The 14,492-nt window shown below is 34.0% G+C and overlaps 1 protein-coding gene across 1 annotated transcript in view; it reads right to left on the bottom strand.

The window, feature by feature from the left end:
* The window catches only part of Topaz1 (testis and ovary specific TOPAZ 1), a 68,960-nt gene that overhangs the window by 20,358 nt on the left and 34,110 nt on the right, over positions 1-14,492 (bottom strand). Inside the window, 4 exon segments of the mRNA XM_076869526.1 lie at positions 2,632-2,797; positions 4,809-4,909; positions 5,526-5,700; positions 8,840-8,906. Coding sequence (XP_076725641.1) covers positions 2,632-2,797; positions 4,809-4,909; positions 5,526-5,700; positions 8,840-8,906 — 509 coding nt within the window.

The following is a 14,492-nucleotide window of genomic DNA, read 5'->3' as shown; positions in this document are numbered from 1 at the left end:
GGACAACACTGTAGGGAAATAAACAAAATTAGGTTCCTACCTCACCTCAAAATTTAAAACCAACAGAGAATTCCCAAATTTTGAAGAACATATGGGTGAATGAATTCTCAGACAAATAAGAACTGCCCAAAGCATTATACAGAACAAAATTTTAAATTAAAATTTAAAAGATAATTTGTTAAGTATAAAAAAATGTAAACTGGGTAAAAAAAGAAAATAAATATGCAAAAAGCAAATGTTTTCATGGAGGGAAATAAAAAGCTGAGAAAAGCATAAATACCAAACAGATCAAGGTCTAATATCTTTAATATGTAAGCTACTGCAATATAAAAGGGCATTACTATGCAGCATGATATTTCTTAAGTATGACATACATATTATCCATGTTATCAGAACTAATATTATGTGTATTATAATTTATAAAGCTGCTGGTACAGTGGTGCATGCCTATAATCCTAGTGACTTGGGAGGCTGAGGCAGGAGGATTCCAAGTTGAATGCTAGTCTCAGCAACTCAGCGAGACCTCGTCTCCAATAAAATATAAAAAAAGGTCTGGGGATGTGTCTCAGCATCCCTGGGTTCAATCCCCAGTATAAAAATAAATAAATAAATAAATAAGAAAGAAAGAAAGGACCGGGGATGTGGTAGTTCAGTGTGGTGAAGTGCGTCTGGGTTCAATCCCCAGTACCAATAAACAAACCAACCAACCAGAAAAGTACAAAGAAGGTAGTAGGTCTAATAAGTAAATACAGGAGAAATAAAAGAGACCGTTGTATTAAAACAGACTGAAGTTGGCTTAGCCTAACAAGATTTGTGCCAAGAGATCCATTCAGAGATTAAAAATGAAGAAAACACATTTTTCTTAATAAATATTAGAAATGTTTATATGCTTATATTAGTACTGGAGTCATAAAGTAACTAGTCTAAGTATTTGAGCAAACCTTTATGTTAAATTCTGTAGTAAAAAATAGTTACACTTCTAAAAAACAACAAAAAAAGCAAAAACACGTACATATGCACTTTCAAAACCTCCAGCTATTTCCTCCTTAGAAAGGTGCAAAGATACTTAAGAAAAATCCATGCACCCACCTCAACTAATGTTTACTAAATATTTATTCTGTGTCAAGTTCTGCCACAGGTGGAAGACTCACAAATTTAAATAACTTAAAAAAATGAAAGTGGTAACATTTATAACAGTGGTTAATTAACGGGGGAGGGGGGTGCAGTAATCTGAAAAGGTATGGGACACATGTGAGGTAAGCAAAAATGTCATCATAAGAAGAGATGTAGGGCAGCGAACTGGAATTCCTACTCCAAACTTACTTGCTGTGTGATATTAATCTGAACCTGTGTCCTCATCTTGGGATACCACTATCTATCTTAAGGAGGTAGTGTTGATTAAATGACAGTGACAGCACAATGCTAGATACACAGTGAATATTCACATTATCAAATCAATGAAGAGAAATACAGAACCTGTGTGCAGACTTGCATTTCACTAATTCTGTTTCTTTTTTTTTTTTAAATATTTATTTATTTTTAGTTATCGGCAGACACAACATCTTTGTTGGTATGTGGTGCTGAGGATCGAACCCGGGCCGCACGCATGCCAGGTGAGCGCGCTACCGCTTGAGCCACATCCCCAGCCCACTAATTCTGTTTCTATATCTCAGTTATTCCCACTTAGGAAACCTTTCTGGCTGTTTGTTAAGTTGGAGAAAACCTTTTCCAATAAGCTTCTGATCATGTAGTCTATTTACAACCTCTATATTCTATAAACTCTCAGTACTGAACAAATACAAAAAATCATGTGTGCGTGTGTACTAGCATACTAGGCATGGGTGCTAGCATATGTGTTTGTTAGCATATATTAGTAATCTATTTGCTTTATTTATATCCATTCTATCTTCCTATCTAAACAGACTCTTATATTGTCTTTATTTTTACCCTACTTTATCAAATCTGCCTGTTGGTCCAATTAGCCAGAGCCATTACTGCCTACCATGTAGGGACACTATTGTGCTCTCTGAATTTTTATTTATCTTACACCAAAGTAACTTTAGTTGCTTTTGCTGGCTTAATTTAATTGTAATTTCTGCTAAGTGGACTGCCTTTTAGGGAAAAAGCATCTTCGTTTATAGTCACCTTTGCTTATACATGTGAAGACAGAGTTTACATTGACTGCAGTCAGCATTTCACATAGCAGCTGAAGCCTGGACTCTGAAGCTAGACTGTCTGGGTTTGAATTTCTGTCTGTTCCTTCCTTGTTATGTCATTTTGGGTCAGCTGCTTAATATCTCTGCTAACATTTTAAATGTATAGAATACAAACTGTAATAGTTCTAAACTCTATGAAGATTAACTGAGATAATCCACATAAATATTTAGTATGGTGCTTAGGCTACAGCCAGTACTAGCTTGTAAATCAACTAAGGCTCATAAAATTTCCTCTTGACAACCAAGTCCACTTTCTCCTTTCAGTGTGTACCACAACCACTCTTTTTCTATACATATGTTCACTAGTATCTGGACTAAACTATCACCCAAAGTTCAGTATCAACTTAAAGCAATGACAGATAAGAATTTAACAAATTTAACAATTATTTTATGTTTGTGGCATATGAGAACTTACCCCTTAATACCCAAATGGCACCATCTAGGCTTCCACTTTTTAGAAAAATTTCTGCTGCAATATTCACAATCTGACATCTTGGTGCTAACTTCTCAGGCCCTGTAAGTCCTTTTAAGCTTGTAAAATGTATTTTTAATTCATATAGTTTATCTAAGACCTTCCTTCCCTAGAGTGAAAATAAAGAACACTAATTGAGTATCAATTATAGCATTAGAGAGATACAAAGTCAATGGTAATCATGCAGAAGGCAGTTATCCATTTTGATTTATCATCCTAGACTGATGGTTGCCAAACTGCTCCGAGACTAATTCTGGAAGCCCCTTCCTGCTGAGCCCTAAAGATGGAAAGGGAAGTGGAATAAGCAGGCCTTTGTCATATATTACCTACCCTCTTACTACCACTGGGCACCCCCCTTTATCAGCGGTTTTCCTTTCTACTGTTTTATATACGCTTCCTTTCAAAATCTCATTTGAAAGGATTTCATGCTTTCCTCGGAAAACTACTGATTATACGGTTTTACTTCTGTTTTGTTGACCAGTCTGACAGGGAGAGAGAATATAAAGGAAGATATTTTGTTATCAAATTTAGAAAAAGAGTGATAGTGGAGGAAAAAGGATAAAACTGTTAGCAGAAAAAAGTCCTCAATTCAATAAAAAATTCACATATTTTACAATAAAACTGTCTTCATTTTGGATATCAGGAAGTGGACACACATTATTATTTTATACCAGCAGCTAGAAAACTTTCCTGTAAACAGCTACAAAGTAAATACATTAGGCTTTGCAGAACACATTTGGTCTATTGTACATTCTTTTTGATGGTTGTTTTTAACTTTTAAAAATGAAAAAAAAACATTCTTAGCTTGGGGGCTCCATGAAAGTAGGCTGCAGGTACAATTTTGCAATACTTGTTTTTATATTCAGATGTTACTAATGATGTCAATGTACCTTCAATTTGACAGAATAAATTAATACATTTTTTCATGATAACTTTAGTTTAATTTCAACATTTTTCCTGTGGTACTGGGAACTGAAAAGGGGCCTTGAGCATACTAAATGTATACTCTGACACTAAGTGACATCTCCAGGCCATTTATTGCTTTATGTTAAAAAAGGAATAAGCTTCATTAAAAGAAATAGGCTTCATACTAAATCAGGTGATAATTTTTCTAAATAAGGTAAACATTTTTAATTAACAAAAATTCACTGACATCTTGATGTCTTCAGAAATAATAACCCAAGAAATAAAAATATACTCTTGAATTTTCGGCAAAAACAGTTTTCAGAAAGTGTCTTCTTTAGTAGTTCTTCTGGTCTAAGTGAAAGCTATGACAGTTTGAGAAAGCAGGGAAAGGGTACATCCTGCCCACCCTAGGCCTAGCACATATGTGTTCAATCTCCTGGAGATATTCTGTACCACCATTTTGAGTTAAATTTTTTCTAAATTCATGAATTTTTTTGTGTATACAAGTGACAATATACTTAAATATTATTGAACAAATATTCAATTATAAAATGACCTCTTTTAAAAAAGTAACAGGTGACAAAAGTTAATTAATTCAATAGTTACCACACTTTCAATTACTTTATCAACTCCATTCCTTAGCACTTTCTATTTTGAATTTTCTTGCCCACTACTTGGACTTTATTGAGTCTATAACTCTGCTCACCACCTCAGGGAAATCTAAAGAGGAGAAATACAATATGGTCTTGATCACTAGTCCATTTACATGGTAAGCTAAGCCTTGAAAAGTTACGACACCAAGATATAGGGTATACAGTGTTCTAGAGCATTTTAAGAGGCGTTTTTTAAAGGAATTTTGTTAATTTTAAAGGAATTTTTGTTAACAAAGGTACCTTGAACTCTTCCAGAATTACAATGCTACTGACACTGAGTTGGCCAAAAAAATTATAACAGAAGATTGCTTCATATAAATGATTTAGCACAGCCTCTTAAGTCTTACATAAAATGAAATTCCACATAGTATTCAGTCTCATGTCACCCCCTTTTCACATTTACTTAGTGTTATCATTAAACAATTAACTTATTAGGGTGGGTTCCATTCTGTCGCCTGTAATGACTATTAGCGAATTCTTAATTTCAAGGTTAACCTTTATTCTATTCATATTTTTAAAACTAATACTATTCAGAATGAAAACAAACATTTAATGAAGTACCTTGGACCACTGCAACAGCTTGTGATAGAAGTACATAGCACTGATTCCAATTCTTCCCAGCAAAGTTTTATCTACTTCACTATTTTGTGGATCTTTGCTAACTGAAATACAAGGTAAGCATATGGAAGAAAATGAAACAATTATTTAAAATGATGGAAAAGGCAAATTAACATGAAACTGATACTACTGAAGCTTGTGCGCTAACAATAGTTTTTATTTTAAAAAGTAAAAAGAACTGTATGATATCATACATGGTGTGTGAAAAGCCTAAAACTTTATGTTCTGGCCTTTTACAAAGTTTACTAACCCCAGATAAAAACTGTAGTAGCAAAGTGTTCACACTAAAAAAACAAACACGCAAATGAACAAAATTCAGTTATGACTTTTGTTGCCTTACAATAGTAAAGATGGTAACTACTTCAGTGTTTCAAAAATTCAGGTGCTCCAGTGAGATTTTCTAGCAATAATTTAGCCACTTTAAAGAAAAATAAGAATATAAAACATCTGATACAACTAAGCAGAATTTAAAAAAATCTGATACTAAAACATCAGTTCTTGCCTTTATACCATTATAATATAACTTAACAAGCAGATAGAAAAATTTATATGAAACCTGCAACATTAATTTATCCTTAACATGGAAAATATTAAAAAAGCTCTATCCTCATATCACTGCACCTTTCTCATAATGTTCAGAACAATACAGAGACATTTTACCTGTTTCAGCAAATTCACAAAAAGGAACACCTGGTCTTTCTTCTTTACAGTCTTTTGTGAGTGTTTCAGCAATACAAGTACAAAATTTCTGGAAATCTGAAAATTTTTCACAGCCCATTTTTATGCTAATGTACAAATTTCCCAATTTGGTCCAGTCACCTTTTTCTTTACAATTCTATCAAAATTATTAAAAACAAAACAGAAGAACAAAATGAAAACTATGCAAACATTATGGGCCAGGCACACGTAGGCATTAGATTTTATACAAAGATTTAAAACAATCTCTGCAAATGTTATAAACTTAATAATGAATGTCACATCAATAAAACTGTGTTAACTTTTTAAAAACCACATTCTGGAATGATCCTTTCCATCTTTTAAAATATAAGGTTTTCTTTTTTTCTTTTTCTTCCAGCAAGAACATTTACTTTCTACATGCCCGAAGTTCATGTTCCATCTTTCTTTTCATTTACATTGATGTTTTCTATATCACAAATTTATTGTTAACATTATTTTCAATGGTACAGAATATACTTTTGAGCAGGTTTACATGTTATTTAATTGTTCTTCAATGTTGGGCTTAAATTTAAGCTATTTACAATTTTCTGCTGTTATGAATAGCCCTGTGAATAAAACCTCTGCCAAAAACTTGATCAGGAGTGTTACATGACTTCCCGAGTGAACTATCAAAACTTCACTTTTTCAAATGAGTATTTTAAAACTGTTTCAGGCTTTTGTAAATTAACTCATTAAGCACATTTTTCAAAACCTCTGTTTTGTTTTCTCTGGGATCTTGAGCTGATAGTTCTCAGTTCTTTAGCTCTTATATTTAAAAAATTTGCTCCTTAGAGGAGGAAGGCTACATGGAATATGTAGGGAATAAATAATGTGGTCCCAGACACATGTTCAATTATTCATACATTTATTTATTTATCAAAGTCAGTAAAATAAAGGAAAGAAATAGAGCACACCGGGATGAGAAACAAGGTAGATGGTCCTGCCTGCTAGGAATGGCACAAATATACCTTTATTTTAGGTTTGACCTCCACCCCCTTGTAACCTCCAAGGCTTCCTCAAGCTGCCCAGCTCTGCCTCTGCACATATCTGTATGTGGAGAGTAGGGAAAAGGAGCAATCCATGAATCATTCCTAAAGATTATGACCTTGATGAGGTTTGTGGAAATGGAAAATGAAAGGGGAAAATCTCCGAGATTTTACTCATCTCTTTTGTTTTTACCTACTCTACATGTTTCTTTCCTTGAGCACAATATCTCAATTACTCTCCCCTCAAGCAGGTCTTAATCCCCATGATTTGAATGTATTGACTATTCTCATCTAGGGTAGATTCATGATCCAGACCTAAGTAATCAGAGCATTCCATCCAATGGCCATGATGACTGGTGACTAGCTCTAAGGAGAATGTTAGCCTAATACTGCCAGAGTCCCCAGGGAGAGATCCTTCCTGATAAAAACATCTCAGAAAAGATGTAGTCATTCAGGGGGGAGAGAACTAACAAGGGAACAACAGATAAAGCTAGCAGGTGTGTGACAGAGAACGCATCTGAAGGGAGACATGGCTTTAAGAGAACTGAAATCTAACAATCAATACGAATCTGCATGGCCATTTAGACTCCTTTTTTTGAGAAAGGCTATTCTCTGAGGAGACTTGACACACCCTGGTATTGAAGAAATCATCAATCTAATCTCATATAGGAGCAAAATCCACATCAAGGGATATTTCTATATAAGGGATATTTCTATTCCTTGAAAAACATACATCCAGAGTCAAGCCATTTTTTTCTTATGACTTTTGAGAAAATATAATTCAAATAGCAACAAAGAATTATTTTTCCAAAAAACCAGATATTTAGAGGGAGGGTTAGATTCTGAGGAGACCATAGCCTAGAGTATGTTTAAATCTTGAAATGGTTTTAGCTTTGAGAAAAGCCTTCATAGTTTTTCATCTTAACGATTTCCTATCTCATTCTCCAAGCTGTCCAAAACATACATTTTAGAAATGGAGAAAAAGTAAGGGTCTTATGCTATCAGTTATCAAATTATCTACTGAGTGCTTGCTTTACAGGGGCACTTTCAATTCTCATCAATATCATCTGGACAAATTAAAAACAAAAACAAAACAAAACCTAATGCCCAGATGTCACCCCCAGAGATTCTAATGTAACTGATCATACCTTTACTTTTCTGACTACTGAAAAGCCTCCATGCCTTCCAGATAGCAACATACATATTTTTTTTTTTTTAAAAAGAGAATGAGAGAGAGGGAGAGAGAGAATTTTATTTTTTTATTTTTTAGTATTCGGCAGACACAACATCTTTGTTTGTATGTGGTGCCGAGGATCGAACCCAGGCCGCACGCATGCCTGGCGAGCGTGCTACTGCTTGAGCCACATCTCCAGCCCCATGCATGTTTTAATCACCTAGTTCTTAAGGAACTTAATAATATTATTCCCAAACCTAAACTGGGCAGTGGAGAGATGAATTTTATATAAAGCATATGGTGACTAGCATGATGTAAGTCATCTCCACAGTAATATGCAATTTTATTACTTTTGGAGACTGCATTTTACTATTACTTAGCCATTTATAACTTGGGGCCTACATATCATTTTGGGATATAATTCTACAAAAGGGGTTACAAATCAAGTTTTAGTAAATTTACTATATTCCTACTATTGTTATAAAATAAGAAATAATTTTCCAAATCAAAAAAGTTGCTTTATGGATGTAAAGATACTAATGAAGAGTATACTAATAATTATTAGAGGAACAGAAAACTATAAGATCATCCTGAAAGTCCTCTACTTTTTATTTTCCACACTCTTGGAGAGCTCAGTATGATCCTAAATTGCTCTTGTCATTTCGTATACTATAGCCATCTGTGACAGCATGAGTCTGCTTAGCCACAAAAATTAAAGACTAAACTTGGATTATTATTTTACCTTAACATAATTTTGCAACTGAATATTTTTAGAATAGTTCACAACTCAATAAATTAGAATGTCTGCAATTTCAAAATATTAACTTGTGTAAACAAAATCAAAGTTCTCTTCCTTGAAGATTTTCTCCAATAGCCACATTTCTAAAACTTCCTAAAGTGGGGTTTATTCCAACATTTCTTGTTGTTACTGATTTTCAGAGATCCCAGCAATTTATTTTAAAAATAAATGTTACAGGGGTGGGGATGCAGCTCAGTGGTACAGTATTTGCCTAGCATGTGCGAGGCCCTGGGTTCAATCCCAGTACTGAAAAAAAAAAAAAAAAAGTAAAATAAATGAAGATATAAAAATGTCATACCTCTATTTCATTCAAGGCTGAATCTAAATCATACTTCCAGTTCTTTTTAAATTGCCTCTTCTGTAACCTTTAATAGAAAAAGGTTAATTATACTTACATTCACCCCCCAAAAAGTCACTATTGCTAATTATTCATAGTTTATGCCTAAGATAGATGAGAAAAATGAATGCATAAAGTTTGTCATAAAAATATTTAGAGTTGAATAAAAGGACAACTCCTTAAACCATAGGCAACAATACGAAGGAAAAAATAAATTTCGTGTGAAACTGTATTTTTAGCCTACCAGAATGCCCACATTCAAAATAACTGAATAAAAACAGAAAAGAAAAAAAAAAAAAAGACCAACTCCCAGCACATGATCTCTTTTGCTCCTACCTTGCCCTCACTGCTCAATAAGGATCTGTGGCAAGCAAAGACAGATCAAAGGAAAAACAAAGGAAGCAAACAAAACCTGGAGGAAGAAATGAGAAAAGATGTACTAGAAGGTCTTGATATTGATTAAGAAATACCAGCATCATAGTGGCACATGCCTGTAATCCCAGGGACTTGGGAGGCTGAGGCAGGAGGATTGCAAGTTTGAGGCCAGCATAGGCAATTTAGTGAGGCCCTAAGCAACTTCGTGTGATCCTATCTCAACAATCAAAGGGCTGAGGATGTAGCTCAGTGGTAAAGTGCTCCCTGTACTGATACAACCCCCTCCACCAAAAATGAAGGCCAAGACTAAATCCATACTAAGTCATGCAAATGAAAACAAAACAAAAGCACCCGAGTAGATGAGAACACAGACCACAGGGAAAGAACCTAAAATTCTGTGTGATCTTAAAGAAAGCAACTTTTGAAATGCATAGTTTTTGGGAAAGAAAAATAAGCAACCTTTGGCAACTGAAAAGAAGAAAGAGGAGTTCTGTAGAATACTCAACTTTGGGGTTTATTTTCATAATTAGTCCTAATGCTCTATGAATTATTCCAGAGTGTTAAAAAGGAACAACTTCCCAGTTAGGAAGCAAGTATAACACTTATATCCAAATTCAACAGATAAAGGCTGGGGTTGTGGCTCAGTGGTAGAGCGCTTGCCTAGCATGTGTGAGGCACTGGGTTTGATCCTCAGTATAATATAATAAATAAATATTTTATTTATTAAAATAAATAAATAAAGGTCAACCAATTCAACAGACAGAAAAACAAACAATTCTAAAAAACAGTATCAATCATAGCCAAGCATGGAAGCATACACCTGTAATCTTAGTGACTTGAGAGGCTGAGGCAAGAGGATAACAAGTTTTGAGAGTAGACTCAGGAATTTGGCAAGACCCTATTTCAAAATGTAAAATAAGAACAGCTAGTGATATAGTTCAATGTTAGAATGTTCCTGGGTTCATTACCAATACCAAAACAAAACAAAAAAAGATCATAAGAGAGGAAATAAAATGTTGATGAGATTTCAAGCCCACATTAAGAAAATAATACACTAAGAAGGGAATTTTCTAAATGCAACCTTAGAAAATCCATAAGTATCATATACAATAGTAAAAGACTAAAAGAAAAATCATGATTAACTCAATAAGTACTGAAAAAGCCTTTAAAAAGATTAGACAATTTATGACAAAAACACTTAAGAATGCAGGAAATTGAGGAATGCTTCTTCAAAATCATTAAACATAGCAGGGCATGGTGGCGTATGCCTACAATCTCAGCAGCTCTGGAGGCTGAGGCAGGAGAATTACAATTTCAAACCCAGCCTCAGCAACTTATCAAGACCCTGTCTCAAAAAAATAAAAATGGGCTGGGGATGTGGCTCAGTGGCTGTGCAGCTGGGTTCAATCTCTGGTACTTAAAAAAAAAAAAATTAAATATATGTACCTTAGTCCGGAAGCCAGTGTCACATTTAATAAGAATTCTAGAGGCATTTCCACCAAAATCAGAAACAATGCAAGGATATCAACTCTATCCACTATTATTCAATCTGTACTAAAGGGATGAGCCAATGCAATCAAATGAATCACTTAAAGGCTTAATGGTTAACAAGTCAAATTATCTCTATTTGCAGATGATACGATTGTATACCTGGTAAATCTCAGATTCCAGAATAAAACCAACTCTAACCTCAGAGTAAAACAGAATATAAAATTTGCAAACAAAAATGAGTACCTTTTCCACCAAAAAAAAAAAAAAAAAAGGATTTACAGAAAACTTCACTTATAGCACCAAAAAATATTAAAATACATACATGAGGAAAATTATAAAGTACTCCTGAAAGATACAAAATTTGGATGTTATGGTTTGGATTTGGAATGTTTCCCAAAGGCTCATGTGTTCAGAGGTGGGGCTTTCAATAAGTAACTGGGTCATCAGGGCTCTGACTTCATCAGTGGATCAGTCCATTCATAGCTGAATAGACTAATGGACTGAGTTGGAGGAAGTCAGTCACTAGAAGGGTTTATATTTTATCCAGTCCCTCCCCCACCCTCTTCTTCCCAGATGTCATGAACTGAGCATCTTCCCTTTACCATTCCCTTCCACTATAATGTTCTGCCTCACCTTAGACGCAAAGCAATGGAGCTGGCAGACCACAAATGAAAACCTCTGATACCATGAGCCCAAACTAATATTTCCTTCTTTAAAATATTTTTCTCAGGTATTTGTCACAGTAATGCAAAGCTGACTAACGTTCTGAAAACAATCCCTATTCTTGAATATGATATAATTGCACAGATGTTAGTTTTCCCAAGTTCATTCATAAATTTAATACAATTAGGATAAAAATACCAATAAGCTACTATAAGTCAGGAAGTAGGAAATAAATACATAGAAAAATATAAATATAGGAAGAGCCAGGAAAACACTGGAAAAGTAAAATAATAAAAGAATTATTCCTACTAAAACTATTAAATCCTCTGTAATTAAAGTAGTGTATTACTAGGGCATGGAGAAACAGTCCAGTGGAATATAATAAAGTATAAAAACAGACCCAAATACATGTTCAATTTAGCATATGATAAAAGTGGTACCCCAAGTTACTGGAAATAAAAATTTTTTTAAAAAATAAACATTACTGGAAAAGTTGAATGACCATTTAGAAATGATAAAATAAGGTATCTCGAAATACACAAACTCTAAATAGATAAGAAATCTAACTTTAAAAATGACATCACAATAGAAAAAAACATGGTTGAGTTCCTCTAAAACCCTGGGGTAGGGAAATTATGACTTGATATACAGAAGCAACAAAAATTATCTTGACTTAAAACTGGGGCAATTTTTAAAAAGGATACATTTGGTTGTATACAAATAGAAGTTTCTGCATGGCATGGCAAAAACCACCAAAGTCAAAAGACAACTGACAAACTGGAGGAAAAAAAATGGCGATGTATGCTATAGACAAGGGCCTAATATTTACGTTAAATTCTTTAAGGAATGACCCAATAAAAAGGGAGGGAGGGCAGGCAAATCACACAAAATGTGTAAAAATGGTCTTCAAAGTTATAAACAGAAAAATTTCAAACTAATTCTACTCACACCACACTGTGTTCATTATTGTAGCCATACAGTAACTTTTATTCGGGTCGAGTGAATACTCACTTCAGAATTCTCTTCCAAAAGTTGTTCCAGCTACTCTAGTTCTTTTAGCTTTGCATATACACTTTAGAAAAATTCTGCTATGATTCCAAAAGGAATTGCATTAAACAAATTTTGTAAAAATGACATTTTTATTATGTTCAGTCTTACACTTCATAAGCATAGTATGTCTGTTTAATCTCTTCTGGTCTCTTTCATCAACGTTTTCTAATTTCCAGCATAGAAGTCCAGTATGTGTTCTATTAGATTCTTACCTTCAGATATTTCATTTTTAGGAGCCATCAATAAATGATGCCATTTTAAGTTTTTATTTCCCCAATTTATTGCTATTATATAGTAACATGTCTGATTTTGTGAGTTGATCTTTATTTTGCAATCTTGCTGTCCTTGTTAAGTCTCAGGACTGTTTTTGAAGAGTTCTTGGCATATATATATAGAAACTATAATGCCAACTACAAATATGAAGCTTTATTTCTTCACTTCCAATCAGTATGCCTTTTGTTCCAACTTGTGCTTTACTATGCAAGAGTGGTATGAGCAGGCATCCTTGTCTTGTTCCCAGTCTTAGAAGAAAAGCATCCAATCTTTCAACTAAGTTATGTCTGCTTCAGATCTCTTCAGATGTCCTTTATCAAGAAATTCCTTTATTCCTAATTTTGCTTAATATTTTTGGTCAAGCACAGATGAATTTTGTCAAATGCTTTTCTGTATTAACATGACTTTTTTCATGCTGCTGTTGATATATTAAACTATCTTTGCAGTGTTAGAATACCTACTTGATCATACTGTATAATTCTTATGTATTTCTGCATTTGATGTTATTTTTTTTCTGAGAATTTTTGCATGTAAGCTCATGAGAGAGATTCATTTCACTCTCTCCTTCATACTCTTGATGTGTTATCTGGGTAACACTGGCTTCAAAAATATGCTGGTATTTTTTTTGTTATAAATTCATGTTGATTCTTCTTTAAATAACTGATAGAATTCTCTGGCTCTTTGGATATCTTCTCCAGCAGCTTTTAAAATATAAATTTCTTCAGTAGTTATAAAACTACCTTGATGATCTAGCTCAGATGGGGTACATTTCAATATCATGTGGTTTTTGAAAAATTGCTCCACATATCTACGTTGCCGTTTATTATGTAGAAGTTTTCAAAGCAATCCTATACCATCCTTTTAATGGCTGCAGGATCTGTACTGACAAAGGGAAGGCTGATTTCTGATGCTGATAATGTCTATTTTTAGTCTTGTTAGAGGTTTACCAATTTCTTTAATCTTCAAAGAAACAGCTTTGTTTCATTGATTTTATCACTTTCAGATTCAATTCCAGATTTTGTCCTTGCTTATGTTTTAAGTTTATTTTGCTTTTATTTTTTTGTTAGTTGCTCAAAACATTACAATGATCTTGATATATCATATATCATACATTTGATTCAAATGGGGTATGAATTCTTATTTTTCCCACATGTACAGATTACAGGATCACATTGGTTAGTCACATTTATACATACTGCCATACTAGTGTCTGTTGTATTCTGCTGCCCTTTCCTATTCCCCCTCCCCTCCCATCATCTCTCTCTACCTCATCTACTGTAACTCATTTCTCTTTTTTTTCCCTTCCCCCTCACATCCTCTTATATGTAATTTTGTATAACAATGAGGATCTCCTTCCATCTTCTGAGCAATTCCCCTTCTCCCTCCCATTCCCTCCCACCTCTCGTCCCCATTTAATGGTAATATTCTCATGCTCTTCCTTCCTGCTCTGTTTTGAGTCGCCCCCCCTTATAGCAAAGACGACATTCTGCATTTGTTTTTTTAGGGACTGGCTAACTTCACTTAGCATAATCTGCTCTAATACCATCCATTTCCCTGCAAATGCCATGATTTTGTTATTTTTTTAGTGCTAAGTAATATTCCATTGTGTATAAATGCCACATTTTTAAAATTCATTCATCTATTTAAGGGCATCTAGGTTAGTTCCACAGTCTAACTATTGTGAATTGTGCTGCTATGAACACTGATGTAGCTGTATCCTTGTAGTATGCTCTTTTTAGGTCTTTTGGGAATAGTCCGAGAA

The sequence above is a fragment of the Callospermophilus lateralis genome, chromosome 1 (genome assembly GCF_048772815.1).
Source record: "Callospermophilus lateralis isolate mCalLat2 chromosome 1, mCalLat2.hap1, whole genome shotgun sequence".
Lineage (NCBI taxonomy): Eukaryota > Metazoa > Chordata > Mammalia > Rodentia > Sciuridae > Callospermophilus > Callospermophilus lateralis.
The sequence above is the reverse complement of the archived record's forward strand: the minus strand, read 5'-3'. Positions and strand labels throughout refer to the sequence as shown.